The sequence below is a fragment of the Oncorhynchus mykiss genome, chromosome 31 (assembly GCF_013265735.2).
Source record: "Oncorhynchus mykiss isolate Arlee chromosome 31, USDA_OmykA_1.1, whole genome shotgun sequence".
Taxonomy (NCBI): domain Eukaryota; kingdom Metazoa; phylum Chordata; class Actinopteri; order Salmoniformes; family Salmonidae; genus Oncorhynchus; species Oncorhynchus mykiss.
In genome coordinates, this window is record NC_050571.1 from 17,496,008 (window position 1) to 17,522,869 (window position 26,862).

At 44.7% G+C, this 26,862-nt stretch overlaps 1 protein-coding gene across 1 annotated transcript in view; it reads right to left on the bottom strand.

Moving 5' to 3' along the window:
- The window catches only part of gpc3 (glypican 3), a 358,923-nt gene that overhangs the window by 146,099 nt on the left and 185,962 nt on the right, over positions 1–26,862 (bottom strand). The window contains exons 4-5 of the mRNA XM_036969955.1: positions 13,267–13,409; positions 8,201–8,329 (exon numbers count right to left, since the gene is read on the bottom strand). Coding sequence (XP_036825850.1) covers positions 8,201–8,329; positions 13,267–13,409 — 272 coding nt within the window. The remainder of the gene's footprint in view (positions 1–8,200; positions 8,330–13,266; positions 13,410–26,862) is intronic.

Sequence of the window (26,862 nt, forward strand, 5' to 3'; positions counted from 1 at the left end):
GACATTAGATTACTAAGAAAAAAGTGGTATGTTTATTTTCAGTGCTGTGAGTTTGCCCACATCCGTTTGTGTGGTGTGAGGAGGCACCCTGTGTGTTTAAAAACATATTTGAGATGATGTTAAGGTGTCATTCCTCTGATCTTGGATACAGGTGACACGCAAGACGCGTCTGATAACGAGAGACACATTTAGCTCAGACCTCGATGTCTCTACAGAAATGGTGTGAGAGGCATTCTGAGCTCGAGATGAATCTACCCTGTGTAAAAACTATGATAAGGTAAGCCCTATTGGTATAAACTGGATGAGAAGAAAATAAGATATGACTCAAATCAAATCCAAATGTAGTTGTCACACGCTTCATTGACAACAGGTGTAGACTAACAGAGAAATGCTTACGGTCCTTCCCAACAATGCAGAGAGAGAAAATAGAGAAATATTAGAAAAGTAAAACGCATAATAATAAAAGCAATAGTAAATACACAATGAGTAACAATAACATGGAAAAATACAAGGGGTAACAATACAGAGTGAATGCGCAGGGGTACGAGGTAACTGAGGTAGATACAGTCTGCTCACAGGACATTGATAGTTGGAAATATATATAGCTTGCCCTACTCTCAGAGAGGACATTGAAAGTTGGAAATATAGTAATCTCTCAGAGAGGACATTGACAGTTGGACATATAGTCTTCTCTCAGAGAGGACATTGACAGTTGGAAATATAGTCTTCTCTCAGAGAGGACATTGACAGTTAGAAATATAGTCTTCTCTCAGAGAGGACATTGACAGTTGGACATATAGTCTTCTCTCAGAGAGGACATTGACAGTTGGACATATAGTCTTCTCTCAGAGAGGACATTGACAGTTGGAAATATAGTCTTCTCTCAGAGAGGACATTGACAGTTGGAAATATTGTCTTCTCTCAGAGAGGACATTGACAGTTGGACATATAGTCTTCTCTCAGAGAGGACATTGACAGTTGGAAATATAGTCTTCTCTCAGAGAGGACATTGACAGTTGGACATATAGTCTTCTCTCAGAGAGGACATTGACAGTTGGAAATATAGTAATCTCTCAGAGAGGACATTGACAGTTGGACATATAGTCTTCTCTCAGAGAGGACATTGACAGTTGGAAATATAGTAATCTCTCAGAGAGGACATTGACAGTTGGAAATATAGTAATCTCTCAGAGAGGACATTGACAGTTAGAAATATAGTCTTCTCTGAGAGGACATTGACAGTTAGAAATATAGTCTTCTCTCAGAGAGGACATTGACAGTTGGACATATAGTCTTCTCTCAGAGAGGACATTGACAGTTGGACATATAGTCTTCTCTCAGAGAGGACATTGACAGTTGGACATATAGTAATCTCTCAGAGAGGACATTGACAGTTGGAAATATAGTAATCTCTCAGAGAGGACATTGACAGTTGGACATATAGTCTTCTCTCAGAGAGGACATTGACAGTTGGACATATAGTCTTCTCTCAGAGAGGACATTGACAGTTAGAAATATAGTCTTCTCTCAGAGAGGACATTGACAGTTGGAAATATAGTAATCTCTCAGAGAGGACATTGACAGTTAGAAATATAGTCTTCTCTCAGAGAGGACATTGACAGTTGGAAATATAGTAATCTCTCAGAGAGGACATTGACAGTTAGAAATATAGTCTTCTCTCAGAGAGGACATTGACAGTTGGACATATAGTAATCTCTCAGAGAGGACATTGACAGTTGGACATATAGTCTTCTCTCAGAGAGGACATTGACAGTTGGACATATAGTCTTCTCTCAGAGAGGACATTGACAGTTGGAAATATAGTCTTCTCTCAGAGAGGACATTGACAGTTGGAAATATAGTAATCTCTCAGAGAGGACATTGACAGTTGGACATATAGTCTTCTCTCAGAGAGGACATTGACAGTTGGAAATATTGTCTTCTCTCAGAGAGGACATTGACAGTTGGACATATAGTCTTCTCTCAGAGAGGACATTGACAGTTGGAAATATAGTCTTCTCTCAGAGAGGACATTGACAGTTGGACATATAGTCTTCTCTCAGAGAGGACATTGACAGTTGGAAATATTGTCTTCTCTCAGAGAGGACATTGACAGTTGGAAATATAGTCTTCTCTCAGAGAGGACATTGACAGTTGGACATATAGTCTTCTCTCAGAGAGGACATTGACAGTTGGAAATATAGTAATCTCTCAGAGAGGACATTGACAGTTGGAAATATAGTCTTCTCTCAGAGAGGACATTGACAGTTGGACATATAGTCTTCTCTCAGAGAGGACATTGACAGTTGGAAATATAGTAATCTCTCAGAGAGGACATTGACAGTTGGAAATATAGTAATCTCTCAGAGAGGACATTGACAGTTGGAAATATAGTCTTCTCTCAGAGAGGACATTGACAGTTGGAAATATTGTCTTCTCTCAGAGAGGACATTGACAGTTGGAAATATAGTAATCTCTCAGAGAGGACATTGACAGTTGGACATATAGTCTTCTCTCAGAGAGGACATTGACAGTTGGAAATATTGTCTTCTCTCAGAGAGGACATTGACAGTTGGACATATAGTCTTCTCTCAGAGAGGACATTGACAGTTGGACATATAGTAATCTCTCAGAGAGGACATTGACAGTTGGAAATATAGTAATCTCTCAGAGAGGACATTGACAGTTGGACATATAGTCTTCTCTCAGAGAGGACATTGACAGTTGGACATATAGTCTTCTCTCAGAGAGGACATTGACAGTTGGACATATAGTAATCTCTCAGAGAGGACATTGACAGTTGGAAATATAGTCTTCTCTCAGAGAGGACATTGACAGTTGGACATATAGTCTTCTCTCAGAGAGGACATTGACAGTTGGAAATATAGTCTTCTCTCAGAGAGGACATTGACAGTTGGAAATATAGTAATCTCTCAGAGAGGACATTGACAGTTGGAAATATAGTCTTCTCTCAGAGAGGACATTGACAGTTGGAAATATTGTCTTCTCTCAGAGAGGACATTGACAGTTGGAAATATAGTCTTCTCTCAGAGAGGACATTGACAGTTGGAAATATAGTAATCTCTCAGAGAGGACATTGACAGTTGGAAATATTGTCTTCTCTCAGAGAGGACATTGACAGTTGGACATATAGTCTTCTCTCAGAGAGGACATTGACAGTTGGAAATATAGTAATCTCTCAGAGAGGACATTGACAGTTAGAAATATAGTCTTCTCTCAGAGAGGACATTGACAGTTGGAAATATTGTCTTCTCTCAGAGAGGACATTGACAGTTGGACATATAGTCTTCTCTCAGAGAGGACATTGACAGTTGGAAATATAGTAATCTCTCAGAGAGGACATTGACAGTTGGAAATATAGTAATCTCTCAGAGAGGACATTGACAGTTGGAAATATAGTCTTCTCTCAGAGAGGACATTGACAGTTGGACATATAGTCTTCTCTCAGAGAGGACATTGACAGTTGGACATATAGTCTTCTCTCAGAGAGGACATTGACAGTTGGACATATAGTAATCTCTCAGAGAGGACATTGACAGTTGGACATATAGTCTTCTCTCAGAGAGGACATTGACAGTTGGACATATAGTCTTCTCTCAGAGAGGACATTGACAGTTGGACATATAGTCTTCTCTCAGAGAGGACATTGACAGTTGGACATATAGTCTTCTCTCAGAGAGGACATTGACAGTTGGAAATATTGTCTTCTCTCAGAGAGGACATTGACAGTTGGAAATATAGTCTTCTCTCAGAGAGGACATTGACAGTTGGAAATATAGTAATCTCTCAGAGAGGACATTGACAGTTGGAAATATTGTCTTCTCTCAGAGAGGACATTGACAGTTGGACATATAGTCTTCTCTCAGAGAGGACATTGACAGTTGGAAATATAGTAATCTCTCAGAGAGGACATTGACAGTTAGAAATATAGTCTTCTCTCAGAGAGGACATTGACAGTTGGAAATATTGTCTTCTCTCAGAGAGGACATTGACAGTTGGACATATAGTCTTCTCTCAGAGAGGACATTGACAGTTGGAAATATAGTAATCTCTCAGAGAGGACATTGACAGTTGGAAATATAGTAATCTCTCAGAGAGGACATTGACAGTTGGAAATATAGTCTTCTCTCAGAGAGGACATTGACAGTTGGACATATAGTCTTCTCTCAGAGAGGACATTGACAGTTGGACATATAGTCTTCTCTCAGAGAGGACATTGACAGTTGGACATATAGTAATCTCTCAGAGAGGACATTGACAGTTGGACATATAGTCTTCTCTCAGAGAGGACATTGACAGTTGGACATATAGTCTTCTCTCAGAGAGGACATTGACAGTTGGACATATAGTCTTCTCTCAGAGAGGACATTGACAGTTGGACATATAGTCTTCTCTCAGAGAGGACATTGACAGTTGGACATATAGTCTTCTCTCAGAGAGGACATTGACAGTTGGACATATAGTCTTCTCTCAGAGAGGACATTGACAGTTGGACATATAGTAATCTCTCAGAGAGGACATTGACAGTTGGAAATATAGTCTTCTCTCAGAGAGGACATTGACAGTTGGACATATAGTCTTCTCTCAGAGAGGACATTGACAGTTGGAAATATAGTCTTCTCTCAGAGAGGACATTGACAGTTGGACATATAGTCTTCTCTCAGAGAGGACATTGACAGTTGGAAATATAGTCTTCTCTCAGAGAGGACATTGACAGTTGGAAATATAGTAATCTCTCAGAGAGGACATTGACAGTTGGACATATAGTCTTCTCTCAGAGAGGACATTGACAGTTGGACATATAGTCTTCTCTGAGAGGACATTGACAGTTAGAAATATAGTCTTCTCTCAGAGAGGACATTGACAGTTGGACATATAGTCTTCTCTCAGAGAGGACATTGACAGTTGGAAATATAGTCTTCTCTCAGAGAGGACATTGACAGTTGGACATATAGTCTTCTCTCAGAGAGGACATTGACAGTTGGAAATATAGTCTTCTCTCAGAGAGGACATTGACAGTTGGAAATATAGTCTTCTCTCAGAGAGGACATTGACAGTTGGACATATAGTCTTCTCTCAGAGAGGACATTGACAGTTGGACATATAGTCTTCTCTCAGAGAGGACATTGACAGTTGGACATATAGTCTTCTCTCAGAGAGGACATTGACAGTTGGACATATAGTCTTCTCTCAGAGAGGACATTGACAGTTGGACATATAGTCTTCTCTCAGAGAGGACATTGACAGTTGGAAATATAGTAATCTCTCAGAGAGGACATTGACAGTTGGACATATAGTCTTCTCTCAGAGAGGACATTGACAGTTGGAAATATAGTAATCTCTCAGAGAGGACATTGACAGTTGGAAATATAGTCTTCTCTCAGAGAGGACATTGACAGTTGGACATATAGTCTTCTCTCAGAGAGGACATTGACAGTTGGAAATATAGTAATCTCTCAGAGAGGACATTGACAGTTGGAAATATAGTCTTCTCTCAGAGAGGACATTGACAGTTGGACATATAGTCTTCTCTCAGAGAGGACATTGACAGTTGGAAATATAGTCTTCTCTCAGAGAGGACATTGACAGTTGGAAATATAGTAATCTCTCAGAGAGGACATTGACAGTTGGAAATATAGTCTTCTCTCAGAGAGGACATTGACAGTTGGACATATAGTCTTCTCTCAGAGAGGACATTGACAGTTGGAAATATAGTCTTCTCTCAGAGAGGACATTGACAGTTAGAAATATAGTAATCTCTCAGAGAGGACATTGACAGTTGGAAATATAGTCTTCTCTCAGAGAGGACATTGACAGTTGGAAATATTGTCTTCTCTCAGAGAGGACATTGACAGTTGGACATATAGTCTTCTCTCAGAGAGGACATTGACAGTTGGAAATATTGTCTTCTCTCAGAGAGGACATTGACAGTTGGACATATAGTCTTCTCTCAGAGAGGACATTGACAGTTGGAAATATAGTCTTCTCTCAGAGAGGACATTGACAGTTGGAAATATTGTCTTCTCTCAGAGAGGACATTGACAGTTGGACATATAGTCTTCTCTCAGAGAGGACATTGACAGTTGGAAATATTGTCTTCTCTCAGAGAGGACATTGACAGTTGGACATATAGTCTTCTCTCAGAGAGGACATTGACAGTTGGAAATATAGTAGTCTCTCAGAGAGGACATTGACAGTTGGAAATATAGTCTTCTCTCAGAGAGGACATTGACAGTTGGACATATAGTAATCTCTCAGAGAGGACATTGACAGTTGGAAATATAGTCTTCTCTCAGAGAGGACATTGACAGTTGGACATATAGTAATCTCTCAGAGAGGACATTGACAGTTGGACATATAGTCTTCTCTCAGAGAGGACATTGACAGTTGGACATATAGTCTTCTCTCAGAGAGGACATTGACAGTTGGACATATAGTCTTCTCTCAGAGAGGACATTGACAGTTGGAAATATAGTCTTCTCTCAGAGAGGACATTGACAGTTGGACATATAGTCTTCTCTCAGAGAGGACATTGACAGTTGGAAATATAGTCTTCTCTGAGAGGACATTGCCAGTTGGAAATATAGTCTTCTCTCAGACAGGACATTGACCGTTGGTTGCAGAAGGACATTACAATCCCTCCATCTCACACCCTCTATCTCTTTCCCTCTCTATCCCCCTCTATTCCGTCTCTTATCTTTAACCCTCTCCCCCTCTTTCTCTCCCACTCTCACCATATCTCCATCTCTTCCTCCCTCTATCTCCTTCCTTCTCTATCACCCTCTCTCCACTGGCCCATAATTACCCCCCCAGGATACCTTGGCCCACTCGCCACCCTGCTCTCTTCCCCCTTGGAGGAGGCAGTACGCCTTTTTATCTCTGAGAGTGTCCTCATCTCCTCTGTGATAGGCACACTGTGACTGAGGAAGGGCTGCCAGCCTGTCTGCTACAGACTGAAGGGTCTGGAATTGAGGACACAGGAAGGAAGCTAGTAAGACTCCCTGGGTCATATTCAATAGGCACTAAACAGAAGAGACTGATTTAGGGAGGGACTACCTAAACTTGTCCAATAAGAATCTCTCATTTTCGTTTTCTGTTTCAATTTATTTTGTTACGTTTTGCTACTGTGTGCACTAATGAATACAGCCCTGTTTTTCTTGTAAGGAATAATAGCTTTGAGGAGATGTATTGTGACTATGTGAGAATCTCAACTGCATACTCCTCACGTCCTCTCTCTTCACCTCCTTCTCAAAACCTATTGGAGCTCAAGGTCAGAGGGGAGGGACCACTGGCTTTCTCATCCAATGGGTTTTGAGAAGGCGCGAGGAGAGAAGAGAGGAGTATGCCAGGAGTAAGCAATTGAGATTCTCCCTATATCTAGGGTTGCTATACAGGCTTATATGCTTCTTGAGGGGGAAAACATTAACTTCCCTCACCTCTCATTTCAATCAGAAGTGATGCTTTTGTATTGATTAGAATCAATATAAAATCATTATGAGGAGAAATAAAGTCGAACAAAGTGAGGCAAATAAAAATTTGGCCAGATGAAGAGAGAGAACAAGGGAGAGAGGGAGAGAAAGTTACGATGCTGGAGCAAGGGAGACAGGAGGTGAAGTGAAATATTGCAGAATCCAAATTGGGTACTGTGGGGTGCAGCGAGACACGGGCGAAGGATGAGAGAGCGATCGAAACAGCAATTAACCGAGCAGGAAAGAAGGAGAAAGTGCGACTGACATTAATAACCTTCTCATAGAGAGACAGAGTCAAGATTTACACTCACACACTGTCGGAGATGAGGCTCCACTGCAAAGCTCATCACTTCTACACAAACTTCACCTTCAACCGACCTACACACTCTTTCCTCAAGGGTAGAGATCATTCAACTTGAATGTATTTTGTGCATCTGACACACCTATATGATGGAACGAGATAGAGAGACATATTATATCTCAATAAAACCACAACCAGATTGTATAGTGTGCCGTTTAGATTGGTACAAGGCTGTATTTAGCATCACAATACTACTGTATATAGGCATCAGTTGGGTTTACAAACCAGACTATTGCAGTAAACACAGGGTGTGTCTATAATGGCAACCTATTCCCATTATAGTGCTCTACTTTGGATCATCAGTACCTTTTGGGGTGCATCCACAGACATCAATCAGCATGTCCTTTACCTGTTTGTCATTTCTTGTCCGTTCCAGCAGAGGGAGTGGTTGCTTGGCACTGCAGGCTCCCGGCTACACAGAGCCTCTCCCAAACCACTGAAGAAGGAACTGAATCCCCCCAGGCTGGAAATAAACTCCCTGAGGGAGAGAGGGAGGGATGAGAGGAGAAGAGAAAAAAGAGAATAGCATTAATAATGGTAATGATTATATTATTATATTACAACGTAGCTAATAATGCTGGTCAGCAAAGAGGAGGGGAGAGTGGACAGAGAGAGAGAGAAAGAGAGTGAGAGAGAGTGAGAGAAAGAGAGTGAGAGAAAGAGAGTGAGAGAAAGAGAGAGAGAGTGAGGGAAAGAGAGTGAGAGAGAGTGAGAGAAAGAGAGAAAGAGAGCGAGAGAAAGAGTGAGAGAAAGTGAGAGAAAGAGTGAGAGAAAGAGTGAGAGAAAGAGTGAGAGAAAGAGAGCGAGAGAGAGAGAAAGAGAGCGAGCAAGAGAGCGAGCGAGAGAGAGAGAGGGGGAAACATAGATAAACCGGCAAATTAAACATCATTATATGAGATGGAGCGAGAGACAGAGAGGAAGAGATATAGAATGAAGGAGGAAATGAAAGAGTCTAATGGTGGGACAGTAAAGGAGATCCCTAGAGAGACTTATAGAGAGAGAGGGAGATATTCAGCTGTAGAGAGTGATGTTTCCCAAATGGAACCCTATTTCCTTTATAAAGCACTACTCTGCTCAAAAGTAGTGCACTATAAATGGAATGGTAGTGCACTATAAACGGAGTAGGGTGCCATTTGCGAAGCAGGTGAAGGTTTGTGTGCCTAAAAGATATTCATCTGGCCACTCTGCTGAAGCCATCGGCCTGCTGAGAATCAGTACTCTGTTCATTTAAGCCTGTTCCTGGAAAGTGAGTGTATAACGCACTGGGCTGGAGGGAGGCTCACTGTCACTCTCTTAGTAAAGTAAGCTAGCAGCAAACACAGTCAAACAGGGTGCCACACGTGTGCACAGACACACACAATGGCAGGACCACACACACATGTATGTTACACACACACAGACACAGACACACATACACACACACTACCACATCTCACCTGCTCCACTCCAACAATGACTACTACAACTCACCTGCTCCACTCCAACAATGACTACTAAAACTCACCTGCTCCACTCCAACAATGACTACTAAAACTCACCTGCTCCACTCCAACAATGACTACTACAACTCACCTGCTCCACTCCAACAATGACTACTACAACTCACCTGCTCCACTCCAACAATGACTACTAAAACTCACCTGCTCCACTCCAACAATGACTACTACAACTCACCTGCTCCACTCCAACAATGACTACTACAACTCACCTGCTCCACTCCAACAATGACTACTACAACTCACCTGCTCCACTCCAACAATGACTACTAAAACTCACCTGCTCCACTCCAACAATGACTACTACAACTCACCTGCTCCACTCCAACAATGACTACTACAACTCACCTGCTCCACTCCAACAATGACTACTACAACTCACCTGCTCTACTCCAATACTGACCACTACAACTCACCTGCACCACTCCAATACTGACTACTACAACTCACCTGCTCTACTCCAACACTGACCACTACAACTCACCTGCACCACTCCAATACTGACTACTAGAATTCACCTGCTCCACTCAGACAATGACTACTACAATTCACCAACTCCACTCCAGTACTGACTAATACAACTCACCTGCTCCACTCCAGTACTGTCTAATACAACTCATCTGCTCCACTCAAACTGACTATTAAAACTCACCTGCTGCCATCCAACACTATCTACTACATCTCACTGGCTCCACTCCAACACTGTCAACTAAAACTCACCTTTTCCACACCAATACTGACTTCTAAAACCCACCTGCTCCACTCCAATACTGACTACTACAACTCACCTGCTCTGTGGTCTATGGTCTATAGTATATGGTCTATAGTCTACCTGCTAATAACACCTGGACCTTAGACCTTTCCCCCAGCTCCTACCCATTCATCTGGACCTTAGTCCTTTTCCCCAACTCCTACCTATTCATCTGGACCATAGACCTTCCCCCAGCTCCTACCCATTCATCTGGACCATAGACCTTCCCCCAGCTCCTACCCATTCATCTGGACCATAGACCTTCCCCCAGCTCCTACCCATTCATCTGGACCATAGACCTTCCCCCAGCTCCTACCCATTCATCTGGACCTTAGTCCTTTTCCCCAACTCCTACCTATTCATCTGGACCATAGACCTTCCCCCAGCTCCTACCCATTCATCTGGACCATAGACCTTCCCCCAGCTCCTACCCATTCATCTGGACCATAGACCTTCCCCCAGCTCCTACCCATTCATCTGGACCATAGACCTTCCCCCAGCTCCTACCTATTCATCTGGACCATAGACCTTCCCCCAGCTCCTACCCATTCATCTGGACCATAGACCTTCCTCCAGCTCCTACCCATTCATCTGGACCTTAGTCCTTTTCCCCAACTCCTACCTATTCATCTGGACCATAGACCTTCCCCGAGCTCCTACCCATTCATCTGGACCATAGACCTTCCCCAGCTCCTACCCATTCATCTGGACCATAGACCTTCCCCCAGCTCCTACCCATTCATCTGGACCATAGACCTTCCCCCAGCTCCTACCTATTCATCTGGACCATAGACCTTCCCCCAGCTCCTACCCATTCATCTGGACCATAGACCTTCCTCCAGCTCCTACCCATTCATCTGGACCATAGACCTTCCCCCAGCTCCTACCTATTCATCTGGACCATAGACCTTCCCCCAGCTCCTACCCATTAATCTGGACCATAGACCTTCCCCCAGCTCCTACCCATTCATCTGGACCATAGACCTTCCCCCAGCTCCTACCTATTCATCTGGACCATAGACCTTCCCCCAGCTCCTACCCATTCATCTGGACCATAGACCTTCCCCCAGCTCCTACCCATTCATCTGGACCATAGACCTTCCCCCAGCTCCTACCCATTCATCTGGACCATAGACCTTCCCCCAGCTCCTACCTATTCATCTGGACCATAGACCTTCCCCCAGCTCCTACCCATTCATCTGGACCATAGACCTTCCCCCAGCTCCTACCTATTCATCTGGACCATAGACCTTCCCCCAGCTCCTACCCATTCATCTGAACCTTAGTCCTTTTCCCCAGCTCCTACCCATTCATCTGGACCATAGACCTTCCCCCAGCTCCTACCTATTCATCTGGACCATAGACCTTCCCCCAGCTCCTACCTATTCATCTGGACCATAGACCTTCCCCCAGCTCCTACCTATTCATCTGGACCATAGACCTTCCCCCAGCTCCTACCCATTCATCTGGACCTTAGTCCTTTTCCCTAACTCCTACCTATTCATCTGGACCATAGACCTTCCCCCAGCTCCTACCTATTCATCTGGACCATAGACCTTCCCCCAGCTCCTACCCATTCATCTGGACCATAGACCTTCCCCCAGCTCCTACCCATTCATCTGGACCATAGACCTTCCCCCAGCTCCTACCCATTCATCTGGACCATAGACCTTCCCCCAGCTCCTACCTATTCATCTGGACCATAGACCTTCCCCCAGCTCCTACCCATTCATCTGGACCTTAGTCCTTTTCCCTAACTCCTACCTATTCATCTGGACCATAGACCTTCCCCCAGCTCCTACCCATTCATCTGGACCATAGACCTTCCCCCAGCTCCTACCCATTCATCTGAACCTTAGTCCTTTTCCCCAAGTCCTACCCATTCATCTGGACCTTAGTCCTTTTCCCCAAGTCCTACCCATTCATCTGGACCTTAGTCCTTTTCCCCAAGTCCTACCCATTCATCTGGACCATATACCTTCCTCCAGCTCCTACCCATTCATCTGGACCTTAGTCCTTTTCCCTAACTCCTACCTATTCATCTGGACCATAGACCTTCCCCCAGCTCCTACCCATTCATCTGGACCATAGACCTTCCCCCAGCTCCTACCCATTCATCTGGACCATAGACCTTCCCCCAACTCCTACCCATTCATCTGGACCATAGACCTTCCCCCAGCTCCTACCCATTCATCTGGACCATAGACCTTCCCCCAGCTCCTACCTATTCATCTGGACCATAGACCTTACCCCAGCTCCTACCCATTCATCTGGACCATAGACCTTCCCCCAGCTCCTACCCATTCATCTGGACCATAGACCTTCCCCCAGCTCCTACCTATTCATCTGGACCATAGACCTTCCCCCAGCTCCTACCCATTCATCTGGACCATAGACCTTCCCCCAGCTCCTACCTATTCATCTGGACCATAGACCTTCCCCCAGCTCCTACCCATTCATCTGGACCATAGACCTTCCCCCAGCTCCTACCCATTCATCTGGACCATAGACCTTCCCCCAGCTCCTACCTATTCATCTGGACCATAGACCTTCCCCCAGCTCCTACCCATTCATCTGGACCATAGACCTTCCCCCAGCTCCTACCCATTCATCTGGACCATAGACCTTCCCCCAGCTCCTACCCATTCATCTGGACCATAGACCTTCCCCCAGCTCCTACCCATTCATCTGGACCATAGACCTTCCCCCAGCTCCTACCTATTCATCTGGACCATAGACCCTCCCCCAGCTCCTACCAATTCAGTGTTTGCAGATTTGACAGAAAGATAAGCGTAGTGACAAAAGGATAGCTAGATGCTCCACTAAGCTCATCTAGAAGGCTATAGGTGAAACCATACACCTGTCTGATTTCTTCAGGTCAAACACTGAAGTGGTACCGTAGGGACTAAGGCTTGTTCCTGGACTGGGCTGTAAGATGACGCTTGTCCTCATTAGTTAGCAGCATATCATGAACAACACGTCTTTTTCTTTTTCCTTCTCCTCTCTCTCCATTTCTCTCTCTTCTATCACATAGCTCTATTGATGGTTAAATATTCCTTAATCGTTACATGCTCTAACCTCCTATATTCCTCTTTCTTCTCTGCTCTACTTCACCACCCCTGTCTGTTCCCCCATCTTTCTATCCCTCTCTTCTCAACCCAGCATTACCTGCGGCGACCAGCCAAGGTCTCCTCAGGATCGTAAGGTAAAGGCTGTGGGTTGCGGGACACCTGGGCAGCAGGGTTCTGGTCAGGAAAGGGCGCCACTGAGCGAGACACACGCTGGGGGGCGTGGCCACACGTACTGCTCACCTGGAGGGAGGGATGAAGGGAGAGTGTCAAGGACAGCGGGAGAGGTAACCATAAGAGACTGGACATACTATACATAGTAAATCATATCATTATCTAGTAGTATCAACTCACATCGATACATCTTATCATTATCTAGTATTATGTTGTCTCTCATATTGTTACCCCCAGTTCAGCTCCTTTGTTGTTGTCTCTCATATTGTTACCCCCAGTTCAGCTCCTTTGTTGTTGTCTCTCATATTGTTACCCCCAGTTCAGCTCCTTTGTTGTTGTCTCTCATATTGTTACCCCCAGTTCAGCTCCTTTGTTGTTGTCTCTCATATTGTTACCCTCAGTTCAGCTCCTCTGTTGTTGTCTCTCATATTGTTACCCCCAGTTCAACTCCTCTGTTGTCTCTCATTTGTTACCCCCAGTTCAGCTCCTCTGTTGTTGTCTCTCATATTGTTACCCCCAGTTCAGCTCCTCTGTTGTTGTCCCTCATATTGTTATCCCCAGTTCAGCTCCTCTGTTGTTGTCACTCATATTGTTACCCCCAGTTCAGCTCCTCTGTTGTTGTCCCTCATATTGTTACCCACAGTTCAGCTCCTCTGTTGTTGTCTCTCATATTGTTACCCCCAGTTCAGCTCCTCTGTTGTTGTCCCTCATATTGTTACCCCCAGTTCAGCTCCTCTGTTGTTGTCACTCATATTGTTACCCCCAGTTCAGCTCTTCTATCCTCTGTTGTTGTCCCTCATATTGTTACCCCCTATTCAGCTCCTCTGTTGTTGTCCCTCATATTGTTACCCCCTATTCAGCTCCTCTATCCACTGTTGTTGTCTGTTATTGTTTGTTTATTTTGGGGAGAAATAAGAGGGGATTTGCATAACAAACCAGTCACTGTTTCCTCTGCCTGTGCTGTTTCTGGTTTGTTTATTTTGTAATCACAACCCTCCACAAAGCATCGGCATGAAACCGACGAGGATTCTCGTTCTCTAGCTTCTTCCCCGGGATAAACACATTTTTTTCCCAATGCAGGACGACACAATAATAACTAAGAAACGTATTTCTCTGTGTCTGGGAGATAATGGAGTCATGCCATTCTTTTCAGGTGCAATAAAAATGCAAATGTCTGTTAATGTTTAGCTTGTGGTTTAATTTCCCCGGGGGATACCGGCCAGGGCTAAATTCTGCCTTGTAATGTTAACAGCTAATTGTGACTAGCTCCCCTTAAGTGAATCCACTGTGTGTGTGTGTGTGTGTGTGTGTGTGTGTAGCCTGCCAATGATGCTGGTGCTGCATACTGATAGAGCACAGGAGCAGGGCTGGATGTCTTTATCAGGGAACCGGGAAGACACACACGCACACAGACTCATACATACAGACAAGCCAATAAGTTATTACACACTTACTTATACACACACTCATGAAGTGGATTTTAATTGAACGTAATGTAGGAACACACTTACACACACACACGCACACACTGACACACTGATCAGCCGAAGGACATCATCATCAGCATTAATCAATACAGTCTCTCTACACAAGGACACAGACAGACAGGCAGGCGGGCAGGCAGGCAGGTGGACAGGCAGTCAGGCAGATTGGCATGCGGCAGGCAGACAGACAGAGAGATAAAAAGACAGGCAGGCAGGTAGGTAGTCAGACAAACAGACAGATTGGCAGGCAAGCAGACAGTCAACCAAACAGACCGACGGGCAGGTACCCCCACTGGAGGCACACCCCTCAGTGTGCTGACGGGGTACCCCATCCTAACATGTCTGCTATCAGGCTCCTATCTCCTGGTTTGTGTCCAAATGGATAATACTAAGTACATTCCTTCTATTTACAGCAGGAGTATAGCCTACCTGGCTCCCATGAAAATGAACCACAGGAAAAGTGTCCTCTTTTCTCTATTTAAGTGCATAGGTGACATAGATTTCCGCTGCCTCTGTTTCGAGACAGGTGCATGATAATGGTCCATTCTAAAACAAAAAAAATTTCACACATTATATAGTGTTTGTGAAGACAAGATTAAATCAAGAAGAGTGTGATGGGTGACAATATTAGCCTATCATTTTTTTTTTTAAATGAAGCGCAATAATACGCTTTACAACTGTATTGCCTAACTGGCATACATACACAGCGTATGAGTTTCAAATTTGGAGAAGATCATTTTCACCATAAAATGCACCCTTATAATAAAAGCATTACATGAACAATCTCATTTGCAGTCACTTTTGAGAATGGTGTTCTCCTGCTAATGGTACATTCACACTTATAGCCTACTGCTATGTGCATATTGCTGCACTTATAATGTGAAGAAATAGCCTCATAGTTTATCAAAATTTTAAGCTAAACGTTCTCGTCTGTTGAGTCTGACTCGTTGCTTGAAACAGGTTTTTGATGTTAGTGGTGGAATTAATTTGGGATGTATCGCATCCCACAACTGTCCTAGACTATGTTTAGAATATTTATTTATTGCACAGAATAGAATAGGTTAACCTTTACCAAGGGGAATAGTAGATTGACATCGGCTAGTGCTTTTGAAGTTCGTTAGGCCTACTCATCTTGTTGGCTGCCAAAAAGTAAATGTGGACAGTTCCTCAAATATCTTCAATATTCACCCTCGGAATTGGATAAGGACAAGCGCAGTTGCGTCCCCGATGTGTCTGTCTTCACTTGTAGCCTGTGAGAAAGACCCGATCACGTGAAAGAGAGCCATGTGAATGAAAGAGAGCTATGTGAGTGAGAGGTGCTTCGGCATACAGCCAAGAGAAGGGAATTTTAAATAAATCCATGCAAAAGGCATGGATTTATTTTGGGGGCAATACGGCCACACAAATCAAATCAAATTGTATTGGTCACATGCACTGAATACAACAGGTAGACCTTATAGTGAAATGCTTACTTACAAGCCCTTAAGCAACAATGCAGTTTTAAGGAAAAAGAGTGTTAAGTAAAAAATGAATAAATAAAAAATAAGAATAAATATAACAAATAATTAAAGAGCAGCAGTAAAATAACAGTAGTGAGGCTATATACAGGGGTTACTGGTACAGAGTCAATGTGTGGGGCCACAGGTTAGTCGAGGTAATTGAGGTAATATGTACATGTAGGCAGTTAAAGTGACTATGCAAGATAATAAACAGAGTAGCATCAGCGTAAAAGAAGGGGTGGGGGGGACAATGCAAATAGTCTGGGTAGCCGTGAGGTAGCAGAGAGAACAGTCTATGACTAGGGTGGCTGGAGTCTTTGACAATATTTAGCGCCTTCCTCTGACACTGCCTGGTATAGAGGTCCAGGATGGCAGGAAGCTTGGCTCCATTGATGTACTGGGCTGTACGCACTACCCTCTGTAGTGCCATACCAGGCAGTGATGCAACCCGTCAGGATGCTCTTGATGGTGCAGCTGAATAACTTTTTGAGGATCTGAGGACCCATGACAAATCTTTTCAGTCTCCTGAGGGGGAATAGGCTTTGTCGTGCCCTCTTCACGACTGTCTTGGTGTGATTGGACCATGATAGTTTGTTGGTGATGTGGACACCAAGGAACTTGAAGCTCTCAACCTGCTCCACTACAGCCCCGTCGATGAGAATGGGGGCGTGCTCGGTCCTCCTTTTCCTGTACTCCACAATCACCTCCTTTGTCTTGATCACGTTGAGGGAGAGGTTGTTATCCTGGCACCACATTGCCAGGTCTCTGACCTCCTCCCTATAGGCTGTCTCGTTGTTGTTGGTGATCAGGCCTACCACTGTTGTGTCGCCAACAAACTTAATGATCGTGTTGGAGTTGAGCCTGGCCGTGCAGTCATGAGTGAACAGGGAGTACAGGAGGGGACTGAGCATGCACCCCTGAGGGGCCCCTGTGTTGAGGATCAGCGTGGCAGATGTGTTGTTACCTACCCTTACCACCTGGGGGCAGCCCGTCAGAAAGTCCAGGATCCAGTTGCAGAGGGAAGAGTTCAGTCCCAGGGTCCTTAGCTTACGCTTCAATCACACTGACAGCGTCACTGCATTTTGGCACACCAGATTTACATTCATTTCCAATGAAACACTGCGTTTGCCTTTCAGCATTGCGTTGCAGAGGCAGTTGCAGTGTGTTCGGTGTAGTGCATATGTTGGATTTATCAAACGTATGTGTCAAACTGTATGTGTAGACGGCTTGACATAAATGGTAGCAGAAGGTGAATGTTGAACTTTTGTTGCATACTATCCATACTATTTTGCGCAATGATGCATTAGTGATGAGCTTTGTGGGCACTATGGCATTAAACGCTGAACTGTAGACCATGAATAGCATTCTCACGAAGGTGTTCCTTTTGTCCAGGTGGGAAAGGGCAGTGTGGAGTGCAATAGAGATTGCATCATCTGTGGATCTGTTGGTGCGGTATGCAAATTGGAGTGGGTCTAGGGTTTCTGGGATAATGGTGTTGATGTGAGCCATGACCAGCCTTTCAAAGCCCTTCATGGCTACAGACGTAAGTGCTAAGGGTCGGTAGTCATTTAGGAAGGTTACCTTAGTGTTCTTGGGCACAGAGACTATGGTGGTCTGCTTGAAACATGTTCGTATTATTGACTCAGTTGAAAATGTGAGTGAAGACACTTGCCAGTTGGTCAGCACATGCTCGGAGTACACATCCTGGTAATCCGTCTGGCCCTGCGGCCTTGTTGACCTGTTTATAGGTCTTACTCACATCGACTATGGAGAGAGTGATCACACAGTCATCCGGAAAAACTGATGCTCTCATGCATGCTTCAGTGTTGCTAGCCTTGAAGAGAGCATAGAAGTAATTTAGCTTGTCTGGTAGGGGCAGCTAGCGGCTGTGCTTCCCTTTGTAGTCTGTAATAGTTTGCAAGCCCTGCCACATCCGACGAGCGTCGGATCCGGAGTAGTATGATTAGATCTTAGTCCTGTATTGACGCTTTGCCTGTTTGATAGTTCGTTGGAGGGTTATAAGCGTCCGGGTTAGAGTCCCGCTCCTTGAAAGAGGCAACCCTACCCTTTAGCTCAGTGCTGATGTTGCCTGTAATCCATGGCTCCTGGTTGTGGTATGTTTGTATGGTTACTGTGGGGATGATGTCATCGATGCACTTATTGATGAAGCCAGTGACTAATGTGGTGTACTATGGCCATCGTAAGACTCCCAGAACATATTCTAGTCTGTGCTTTCAAAACAGTCCTGTAGCTTAGCATCTGCATCATTGGACCACTTCTTTATTGACCGAGTCACTTGTGCTTCCTGTTTCATTTTTGTTTGTAAGCCGGAATCAGGAGGATACAATTATGGTCAGATTTGCCAAATGGAGGGTGAGGGAGAGCTTTGTATGCGTCTCTGTGATTGACGGACCAAGGCGCAGTGTGTGTTGGGTTCCACATCTTTATTACCTTGGAACTTGAACAAAAACAATAATCATATGACGAAAGAAAGAACAGAGCGCGCATCAGCACATCAGCACTCAACAAAACAATATCCCACAAAGCAGGTAGGAGAAAGGGCATCCTAAATATGATCCCCAATTAGAGGCAACGATTACCAGCTGCCTCTAATTGGGAACCATACAACCCAGCCACATAGAAAGTCAATGACTAGAACACTCCCCCCTAGTCACGCTCTGACCTAAACACCATAGAGAACCGAGGGCTCTCTATGGTCAGGGCGTGACACCGGGAGATGCTAAATATGTTTATGTTAATTAACGGTCAATTCCGTGAGACCGGCAGTTATTTGCTTGACAATCACCGGCTGACAATTTCATGACTACCACAGCCCTAACACACACACACACACACACACACACACAGCCAGCCTGCATACACACTCCCTGGCCAGACACTCATCCTCCCCATCTCCATCAGTGTAACTATGCATGTCAAATGGTGCCCTATTTCCTTTATAGTGCACTACTTTTGACCGGAGCCCTATGGACCCTGGTCAGAAGTAGTGCACTGAATATAAATAATGTGTCATTTGGAACACAATTTCTCCTCCAGCTTTACACACTCAAACACAGGCCATGATTAATGTGATTGGAGCTTGACCTCACTCTTTGTTCGTGTGTTCTACAATCCCCACAGTTGTGGCACAGGATAGAGACTGATTCAGCACCCCCCTCCACCTCCACCTCCCCTACCAATTGTTTCAGTATCTTCAAGGAAGGGGCTCATTAGCGTGGGTATTAATATCACTCATGGCTGGACCAGCACAGCCAACAGGAGAGGTGGGGAAGAGATAAGGGCTGTCTTAGAGTGAGAGAAAGCCCTGAAATATCCCATTTTATCTGCACCCAACAGCCAGCATCCTCAACTAGGGAGGGAGCACTGCCTGTACACACACACACACACCTACATGCACACCTGTTAAACATGCACATGGTATTATACACATGGTAATTTACATAAACACATGCACACCTACACAAAACTCACATACCCCTTAGAACTTAATCCCACCCAAACTAAGTGTCATTGTTCTTCTAATGCCAATACAAGTTTCTGACACATGACAAACAAGCATGTTTTACGGTCCTGGTCTAAAGTAGTATGCTATATCGGGAATAGAGTGCCATTTGGGACGCAACCCAGATAATTGTGTCATATTAAGGGGACAGGCCCGGTTCCATTGCTCTTTCCCTCTGGAATGTTACATAGAGATTTGTCAGTTCCCTCATACTTCTGTCTCACCACTAAAACCTATTTCCCATCTTCCTTTACAGGAGAGGGGTCACAGGGTGATGGATGCCTCCCCACTCTCCTCTCCTCCTCCATCCCCTAGGGCTCTCACTTCAAACTCTCTCTACTTCTCTCGACTTCTCTCTCTCTCGCTCTCTCTCTCTCTCTCTCCCTCTCTTTGTCGCCGTTTCTCACTCACTTCTGCTCAGTAACTGGTAAAAATAGAGCTTCATAAATCATGCATCTTCTCTCACAGCAGTGTGTGTGTGTGTGTGTGTGTGTGTGTGAGAGAGAGAGGCAGGCAGGGAGAGAGAGAGAAAGAGAGAGGAATGGAGAGATGAAATATAGACAGAAGAGGGGAAGCAGATGATATCAAACTGCGAGAGAGGGACAAAGTGGCAATGTGGTGACTGGTGAATGGGTTCAGACCCCAGGCTCTTGGCTGCCCTCTCTCTTTCTCTCCCCTTTGTTCTCTCATTCCCCCTACTCTCTCTCTCGCTCTCCTTCTCCCTCTCACCCTATCCCACTCTCTCACACTCTCTCACCCTCTCTCTCTGCCCGTCTCTCTGTCTCTCTCCTTGCCCATCTCTCTCCCTGCCCATCTCTCTCTCTCTCTCTCTCTCTCTCTCTCTCTCGGTCTCTCCCTCACGGTCTCTTTCTTGGTCACTGTTTCCCTCTCAATCTTTCCCTCTCTGATCTATGGGTGCAGGGCCTGGTTCATAGCAGGGTTATGTTGAGGGGTAGAGATGACTGTTATCACTGTGGAGAGTGGGAGCCCTGGACAATTTGTGATCACTTATAGCAGACAGAGATCATGTTTCAAGATAGATGGTCTGCATCCCAAATTACACCCTTTTCCCTATATAGTGCACTAGGGTTGGGCCGTATCCAAATTGTCATACTCTCATGCCGCCATACCGTTTCTGTATCACAAGGAGCACTATTTCTTAATAAACTTATTTGGGAAAGGGGGCAGTATTGAGTAGCTTGGATTAATAAGGAGCCCAGAGTAAACTGCCTGCTACTCAGGCCCAAAAGCTAGAATTAGCATATAATTAGTGGATTTGGATAGAAGACACTCTGAAGTTTCTAAAACTGATGTCTGTGAGTATAACATATCTCATATGGCAGGCAAAAACCTGAGAAAAAATCCAACCAGGAAGTGGGAAATCTGAGGTTTGTAGTTTTTCAAGTCTTTGCCTATCCAATATACAGTGTCTATGGGGTCATACTGCACTTTCTAAGGCTTCCACTGGATGTCAACAGTCTTTAGAACCTTGTTTCAGGCTTCTACTGTGAAGGGGGAGAGACTTTGACTTAGAGGTCTGGCAGAGATGGCCACCTCGCTTCGCGTTCCTAGGAAACTATGCAGTTTTTTGTTTTTTTACGTGTTATTTCTTACATTAGTACCCCAGGTCATCTTAGGTTTCATTACATACAGTCGAGAAGAACTACTGAATATAAGATAAGCGTCAACTCACCATCAGTACGACCAAGAATATGTTTTTCGCGACGCGGATCCTGTGTTCTGCCTTACAAACAGGACAACGGAGCGGATCCCATGCAGCGACCCAAAAAAACGACTCCGAAAAAGAGGGAAACGAGGCGGTCTTCTGGTCAGACTCCGGAGACGGGCACACCGTGCACCACTCCCTAGCATTCTTCTTGCCAATGTCCAGTCTCTTGACAACAAGGTTGATGAAATCCGAGCAAGGGTAGCATTCCAGAGGGACATCAGAGACTGTAACGTTCTTTGCTTCACGGAAACGTGGCTCACTGGAGAGACGCTATCCGAGGCGGTGCAGCCAACGGGTTTCTCCACGCATCGCGCAGACAGAAACAAACATCTTTCTGGTAAGAAGAGGGGCGGGGGCGTATGCCTTATGGCTAACGTGACATGGTGTGATGAAAGAAACATACAGGAACTCAAATCCTTCTGTTCACCTGATTTAGCATTCCTCACAATCAAATGTAGACCGCATTATCTACCAAGAGAATTCTCTTCGATTATAATCACAGCCGTATATATCCCCCCCCAAGCAGACACATCGATGGCTCTGAATGAACTTTATTTGACTCTTTGCAAACTGGAAACCATTTATCCGGAGGCTGCATTCATTGTAGCTGGGGATTTTAACAAAGCTAATCTGAAAACAAGACTCCCTAAATTTTATCAGCATATCGATTGCGCAACCAGGGGTGGAAAGACCTTGGATCATTGTTACTCTAACTTCCGCAACGCATATAAGGCCCTGCCCCGCCCCCCTTTCGGAAAAGCTGACCACGACTCCATTTTGTTGATCCCTGCCTACAGACAGAAACTAAAACAAGAGGCTCCCATGCTGAGGTCTGTCCAACGCTGGTCCGACCAAGCTGACTCCACACTCCAAGACTGCTTCCATCACGTGGACTGGGACATGTTTCGTATTGCGTCAGACAACAACATTGACGAATACGCTGATTCGGTGTGCGAGTTCATTAGAACGTGCGTTGAAGATGTTGTTCCCATAGCAACGATTAAAACATTCCCTAACCAGAAACCGTGGATTGATGGCAGCATTCGTGTGAAACTGAAAGCGCAAACCACTACTTTTAATCAGGGCAAGGTGTCTGGTAACATGACCGAATACAAACAGTGCAGCTATTCCCTCCGCAAGGCTATCAAACAAGCTAAGCGTCAGTACAGAGACAAAGTAGAATCTCAATTCAACGGCTCAGACACAAGAGGCATGTGGCAGGGTCTACAGTCAATCACGGACTACAGGAAGAAATCCAGCCCAGTCACGGACCAGGATGTCCTGCTCCCAGGCAGACTAAATAACTTTTTTGCCCGCTTTGAGGACAATACAGTGCCACTGACACGGCCTGCAACGAAAACATGCGGTCTCTCCTTCACTGCAGCCGAGGTGAGTAAGACATTTAAACGTGTTAACCCTCGCAAGGCTGCAGGCCCAGACGGCATCCCCAGCCGCGCCCTCAGAGCATGCGCAGACCAGCTGGCCTGTGTGTTTACGGACATATTCAATCAATCCCTATACCAGTCTGCTGTTCCCACATGCTTCAAGAGGGCCACCATTGTTCCTGTTCCCAAGAAAGCTAAGGTAACTGAGCTAAACGACTACCGCCCCGTAGCACTCACTTCCGTCATCATGAAGTGCTTTGAGAGACTAGTCAAGGACCATATCACCTCCACCCTACCTGACACCCTAGACCCACTCCAATTTGCTTACCGCCCAAATAGGTCCACAAACGATGCAATCTCAACCACACTGCACACTGCCCTAACCCATCTGGACAAGAGGAATACCTATGTGAGAATGCTGTTCATCGACTACAGCTCGGCATTCAACACCATAGTACCCTCCAAGCTCGTCATCAAGCTCGAGACCCTGGGTCTCGACCCCGCCCTGTGCAACTGGGTACTGGACTTCCTGACGGGCCGCCCCCAGGTGGTGAGGGTAGGCAACAACCTCTCCTCCCCGCTGATCCTCAACACTGGGGCCCCACAAGGGTGCGTTCTGAGCCCTCTCCTGTACTCCCTGTTCACCCACGACTGCGTGACCACGCACGCCTCCAACTCAATCATCAAGTTTGCGGACGACACAACAGTGGTAGGCTTGATTACCAACAACGACGAGACGGCCTACAGGGAGGAGGTGAGGGCCCTCGGAGTGTGGTGTCAGGAAAATAACCTCACACTCAACGTCAACAAAACTAAGGAGATGATTGTGGACTTCAGGAAACAGCAGAGGGAACACCCCCCTATCCACATCGATGGAACAGTAGTGGAGAGGGTAGCAAGTTTTAAGTTCCTCGGCATACACATCACAGACAAACTGAATTGGTCCACTCACACAGACAGCATTGTGAAGAAGGCGCAGCAGCGCCTCTTCAACCTCAGGAGGCTGAAGAAATTCGGCTTGTCACCAAAAGCACTTCTACAGATGCACAATCGAGAGCATCCTGTCGGGCTGTATCACCGCCTGGTACGGCAACTGCTCCGCCCTCAACCGTAAGGCTCTCCAGAGGGTAGTGAGGTCTGCACAACGCATCACCGGGGGCAAACTACCTGCCCTCCAGGACACCTACACCACCCGATGTCACAGGAAGGCCATAAAGATCATCAAGGACATCAACCACCCGAGCCACTGCCTGTTCACCCCGCTATCATCCAGAAGGCGAGGTCAGTACAGGTGCATCAAAGCTGGGACCGAGAGACTGAAAAACAACTTCTATCTCAAGGCCATCAGACTGTTAAACAGCCACCACTAACATTGAGTGGCTGCTGCCAACACACTGACACTGACTCAACTCCAGCCACTTTAATAATGGGAATTGATGGGAAATGATGTAAATATATCACTAGCCACTTTAAACAATGCTACCTTATATAATGTTACTTACCCTACATTATTCATCTCATATGCATACGTATATACTGTACTCTATATCATCGACTGTATTCTTATGTCATACATGTATCACTAGCCACTTTAACTATGCCACTTTGTTTACATACTAATCTCATATGTATATACTGTACTCGATACCATCTACTGTATCTTGCCTATGCTGCTCTGTACCATCACTCATTCATATATCCTTATGTACATATTCTTTATCCCCTTACACTGTGTACAAGACAGTAGTTTTGGAATTGTTAGTTAGATTACTTGTTATTACTGCATTGTCGGAACTAGAAGCACAAGCATTTCGCTACACTCGCATTAACATCTGCTAACCATGTGTATGTGACAAATACAATTTGATTTGATTTGATATTTGATTTGATTTGAATGCCATGAGCTCAGTCAGGCACGCGGCCGTGAGAGTGAGCTCCGTTCCTTCATTTCTGAAGACAAAGGAATTGTCCGGTTGAAACATTACTGAAGATTTATGATAAAAACATCCTAAAGATTGATTTTATACATCGTTTGACATGTTTCTACGAACTGTAATATAAATTTTGGGACTTTTCGTCTGAACTAATTGCTCGCATTTGGATTACCGGGCTAAACGTGCAAACAAAAAGGAGGTATTTGGACATAAATTATGGACTTTATCAAACAAAACAAACATTTATTGTGGAACTGGGATTCCTGGGAGTGCATTCCGATGAAAATCATTAAAGGTAAGTGAATATTTATAACGCTATTTCTGAGTTTTGTGACACCTCTCCTTCTTTGGAAAATGGCTATATGTTTTTCTGTGACTTGGCGCTGACCAAACATAATCACAAGGTGTGCTTTCGCTGTAAAGCCTTTTTGAAATCTGACACAGCGGTTGCATTAAGGAGAGGTTTATCTTTAATTGTGTGTTTAACACTTGTATCTTTTATCAATGTTTATGATGAGTATTTCTGTAATTTCATGTGGCTCTCTGCACTTTCACCGGATGTTTGTTTGAGACAATGCATTTCTGAACATAACACACCAATTTCAAATGAGGTTTTTGGACATAAAGATGAACTTTATCGAACAAAACACACATTTATTGTCTAACATGGAGTCCTGGAAGTGCCATCCGGTGAAGATCATCAAAGGTTAGATTAATGTTAATGCTATTTCTGAGTTTTGTGACACCTCTCCTTCTTTGGAAAATGGTTGTATGTTTTTCTGTGACTTGGTGCTGACCTAACATAATCGCAACGTGTGCTTTCGCCGTAAAGCCTTTTTGAAATCAAACATTAACGATGTTAACGAGAAGTTTATCTTTAAAATGGTGTATAATACTTGTATGTTTGAGGAATTTTAATGATGAGATTTCTGTTGTTTTGAATTTGGCGCCCTGCAATTTCACTGGCTGTTGGACGCTAGCGTCCCACATATCCCAGAGCAGTTAATAAAAAATAAATATATAATAATAAAACAAAATAAATTGAGGCACAAAACAATTTAAGGGTCTATTGGAGTACCAAACTTGTACGCATGTGCAGAGCATTGCTCTAGAATATTGGACTGTTGGCATTCATACTTTTAGAATTCTCAGTGCAGCTAAAGCAAATATCTCCAACTGTCAACACATTCAAGACTATAGTGTACTAGGGGTCCATATGGGCCCATAGGGCTCTGGTCAAAGTAGTTTACTATAGGGAAAAGGATGCCATTTGGGAAACAGACATGGGCTGGAGTCAGGAGAGCCTCTTTATATTACACTTCCAGGGCTCTTCTGGTTGGACAGGGCCTGGCTCTTAAACTGGACAAGTGAGCAAAACGTGTACAAACAAGTCCCACTGTAACGATCGTCGTGGGTTGAAGAAGGTGAGGACCAAGGTGCAGCGTGGTATATGTCCATTTTTATTTAATGAACACAGAAATAACAAAAACAACAAAGGGAACGACCGAAACTGTTCTGGCTGGTGCAGACACACAACAGAAAACAATCGCCCACAACTCAAAATAGGAAAACAGGCTACCTAAGTATGGTTCTCAATCAGAGACAACGATTGCCAGCTGCCTCTGAGAAAACAATTAAACATTTCACCTGTACTAGGAACGTTTGTTTTTTAGGTTGCAGGGAGGTTCTGAGAACGTTTTTGTCACGATCGTTGTCAGGGTGGAAATGACCGGACCAAGGTGCAGCATGGTGAGCGTACATTTATTTTTATTTATAAATGTCGCCAACAAAACAAAGAATAAGGAAATGACCGTGAAGCTTACTTCGGCTATACAGGCCACTAACAAAGACAACTACCCACAACTAAGGTGGCAAAACAGGCTGCCTAAGTATGATTCCCAATCAGAGACAACAATAGACAGCTGCCTTTGATTGGGAACCACACTCGGGCCAAACACACAGAAATAC